Raw genomic sequence first — 4,004 nt, forward strand, 5'->3', positions numbered from 1 at the left:
GCTGAGCAACCTCCTGTCAGACAGACATCCTCATGGTGGATGCTGAGATCTTTGGAGTGGTAGTTGCCATCTAAACAGGTTTGGGGCCAAGGCGGCAGCTTGCAGGGCTGGAAGCCGAAGCGCATGATGTGGTCAAGAGCCTTGAATCCCAGCAGCAAACAGTGGCCCAACGTGCTCCTCTCTGATGAAGAGGATGTCCTCTAGGCTCAGCAGCATAAAACAGAGGGGTACAGGGCATGGGGGAGCGATGGGACGTGGAGCTTGTCCATAGCGTTGCTCGGTTGACGTGCATGTTTTGTCTCCAGGTTGCTGTCCCCGCGGCCCAGCCTGCTCAACACCACCAGTGACACCAGGCTGAACTCCTCACCACAGAAGCCGCTGGACCTGAAGCAGCTGAAGCAGCGTGCTGCTGCCATCCCTCCTATTGTGAGTACCCCACCAGAGAGGGTCGGGACTGGGAGCGTGGTGGGCACGCCTGCCTTACGCGTGCTCTTCCATTGGGCTGCATCCCCTGCGTGGAATGCGTCAGGTTTGCAAGGATGTACTTAAATCCCTACGGATGGCCAAGCTCGTGGTGTGCAGAGAGCCATGCCGGGGCGGTGGGAGCCCCCCGCCAAGCGAGGTGCTCTCTGTGTGCAGCGTGTTCCCAGCTGCAGGAGCCACTCTGCCAGCAACATTTGGATGTCCCTTGAGCTCCTTTATCAGAAAGTAGTGGGAGGTCTTCGTGTTGCCACATGACTGCTGTCTCCCGTTGCTTTAAAAAGTGAGCGTGCACCTTCCCAGCCTTGCACCTCTCATCATACGTTTTTGGTTACCGTGTAAGAAGCATTCATGCTCTTCCTCACCCAGAAGTTTTGCTTGGTCCCCCTTTTTTGGCTGCCCAGTAGCTGTGTACTGAAAAAAACACGTATTCTCCAGGGCTGATGGTTCCTCCTGGTGCAGTGGCTTGGGCTGTGACAAAAAGCACCCTGGTATCGCCAGGGTCAACACCAGAGGAACAGCAGTGCAGGGTGGGCAGGGAGGAAATCCCAGCATTTGGGTTTTGAGTACTCAGGGAGAACCTGTCCGTGATGCTCTTCCAGTTTCCCCTGTGACAGCTTAAGATGTGGCGGCCATAATGTAACTTCTGGCAAAAGCTACAAGAGCTTGACTGTAGATTAGAGGTTTCAAAAGTCTGAGGCTCTCCTATAGTGTCACCAGCACAGAACTGATACTCTTTGTTGTGGACTTCTTTAGTCTTCTGTGGCTGGTGAGCTTTGGAGCCCTGTTTGGGATGGTGGGACTTGCAGTGATAGTGTGGGGCAGGTGCTTCTCGTGACACCTTGATGTCTCCAAGACTGTTACGGATGTCAGCAACACATGGCGAGTGTCACCAATTCTTACTGCTTTGCAGATTTCCGAAGGTTTCTCGGAGGGGATATTGCAGAGTGGAAGCGTGAAGCCTCAGGTGCCTCCTCATGCCTTTGCCCTCTACCAGCAGCAGATCACAAAAGCCCACGAGTCTGCCCGCGAGGACATGCCCCCGAGCAAGCTATCGCAGGCCCAGCAACAGCAGGCTGAGAAGGAGCAGCAGCAGCCAAGCAGCAGTCCCCGGGGAAAGAGCCGGAGCCCCGCTGTTGGTGACAAGGAAGGTAGGGGGGTGCACGTGTTGGTGCATGTTTATCCGCACAGAAATACCCGGTGTGTGCAGCTGTACGCAGCCGGCAGCTTTCCTCCTCTTAGGTGGAAGCTTGCTTCAACCCCTGAAAGCTCTTTAATAGCATCTTGAAGCAGGACCAGAGAGGCATGGCTAATTTCCCATGTTCATTAGACAGTACATCATGTCTCATTGAGCCTACAGCAAACACCGGGCCAGCGTGGAGCGCTGAGGAGGTGAAGATTGCCTTTATTAGCGTCTCTGCCATTCACTTGAGAGCAAAGGGGCCTGGAGGCATGCCAGGGCTCCGGGTACAATGGCTCTTTTCTACCTTGCTGGCTTTCTATAAAGAATGCTTTTAATGCTCAGCGGGGACCATTATTTCATTTAAAATCAATGCTAATACTGTGACTCGGAGTCCAAAGGTTCCTGTAAAGATTCCCAGTGCTTTCTCCCCGGAATAGCTCTGATGTGGTTTGGCTGCCTAATGAGCAATTCAGAGTTTTCCCACCATAGAGCATCTGAAGCGTTATTAGCTTGAGCACCTGGGGATCGAGGTTAAGGAGAGACGGGAAGTCCTGATGAGACCGTCCTCTAAATGTGTTTTTAATCTGAGTGTCAGAGCGTGTTCCAGTTCAGAGTCTGCGTCCCTGTCCCTCGAAGCCAGCCTGCGGTTCGGTTGTGTGTGAAGATGAGACGCTGTCACCAGTGGCACGATCAGAGGCGTGGGGAAGCCGGGCTGGGCGGGTGCCATGTCCCCCGGTGCTGGATCCTGCACGGGGATGGGCGCAGCTGCCAAAATTACCTGCTTGTGCATGGAGAGGGAAGGTGGATGAGACTACACTGGTGAGGCAGATCTGCACTGGACCTGGGCTGTGATCTTTGCTGGAAAATTGCTGCGCTAGTTCAGCCTCCGGCAGCCAGGATCTTAGCAGCTTGCTCTGCAGTGTCCAGGCCCAGGTATTTATTCTTCAAGCTGTCACGTCCTTCTGGATGGAACAATGTGCTTGCAAGAAGGGTTGGTTGCTGGCACTTGGCCAGATTTTTTTTTAAACAATAAATAGCGCCATGTGTGCATCACACCTCCTGAACGTTTTGCATATAAGCAAGGAAGGTGACTGCTCACCTTGAAAGAAGGGGAGTTCCCCCTGAGTCATGGTGTTGTCACCCATGAAGTCCCACCTCCAGCTGATCTCGTCCTGCTGCGCTCGTGTTTGCTGCCCAGGCGGAACAGTTCCCCTCCAGCTCTCCCCTGCGGCGGCGGGTGATCGGGTTTGATCTCCTCCTGCACCGTAATCCTGTATGGATCTGGTCTTGCACAGCTCAGTTCCTGGTGAGCTGGGTGGCACAGCCAGTGCTCCAACCCAGAGCTCTGCGTCACCGCCGTCCCATTGCTGCAGCGCCAGCTTCCTCCTGGCCGCAGGAGGATGAGGAGGTGAGGCAGATTCGTGTGCGTTAGGTACAAGGCAGGGTTTGGGGGTTGGAGATTAACTGTGCCATTCTGTGACAGGTTGGCACCATTATTAAATGCGAGGATCTGGCACCCAGGTGGATTTTTTTTATAGTTTTGTTCTCTGCAAAGCGCGAATGATATGAAGGACTTTATTCTCTCCTCTCACACCTCTGTAGTGTTCTGAATCTTCCATGTTGATGAAACTAATTATGCCTACCCCTGCAAACGTTTCAGCAGGTCTTGGGCTGCTGCTACGCACCCTGCATAGCTGTGCATGCGTGCTGGGTACCAGTGTGGCTCTGGGCTGCACGTGGACCCTACGGAACCATAGGCTGGTCTTCTCTATTTGTGGTGAGAATGCATCTCCCATTTGAAAACTAGCAGGTTTGTGATGAGAGTCACCTCGAGGGGAGAACTCAAGTCCCCCAGAGCCCTGATTTCAGCGCGGGTATGGACTCAGGCAGCTGCTTAGTGCCGTCTCTGCCTCTTGGAGCACATCCTGGCTGTGGATCAGGGGTTAGAGGGGAGATAGCCTGATAGTCCTGGCAAATCTGCATATGTCCCTTCCCTCCCCTGCTCTCAGAGGCATCCCAGTGAAGTGGCAGGCGTCCAGACCCCGGACATCGTGTTGCCACACCACCTCTACATGGGCTTGGCATTAAACGGGAGAGTCCAGCAGAGCCTGCAAAGCCTTCGGGAGAGAAGCCCCGTGCCTCCTCCTAGGAAGGGGCCAGCTCTGCCGGAGCAGGTACTCCCATTCTTCTCCTGCTCGATAAGAGAGCTTGAACTCTTGCAAGTGCTCCCGAGATCGACATCCTTCACACCGCTCTGGATCCGCTTCAAAGCCGAGTCTTGCACACATCCTGGCCAAGGCGTTGGCTGCCTCGCAGGCGCTGGCTGGGGCCGTATCGGCTT

General features: G+C 54.5%; 1 protein-coding gene across 1 annotated transcript in view; it reads left to right on the top strand.

Moving 5' to 3' along the window:
- Positions 1 to 4,004, top strand: part of NCOR2 (nuclear receptor corepressor 2) — a 194,166-nt gene that overhangs the window by 153,454 nt on the left and 36,708 nt on the right. Inside the window, exons 20-22 of the mRNA XM_009880331.1 lie at positions 306 to 426; positions 1,481 to 1,631; positions 3,324 to 3,326. Of these exons, the coding sequence (XP_009878633.1) occupies positions 306 to 426; positions 1,481 to 1,631; positions 3,324 to 3,326 (275 nt within the window). The remainder of the gene's footprint in view (positions 1 to 305; positions 427 to 1,480; positions 1,632 to 3,323; positions 3,327 to 4,004) is intronic.

This window comes from Charadrius vociferus, unplaced genomic scaffold (assembly GCF_000708025.1).
Source record: "Charadrius vociferus isolate BGI_N301 unplaced genomic scaffold, ASM70802v2 scaffold332, whole genome shotgun sequence".
Lineage (NCBI taxonomy): Eukaryota > Metazoa > Chordata > Aves > Charadriiformes > Charadriidae > Charadrius > Charadrius vociferus.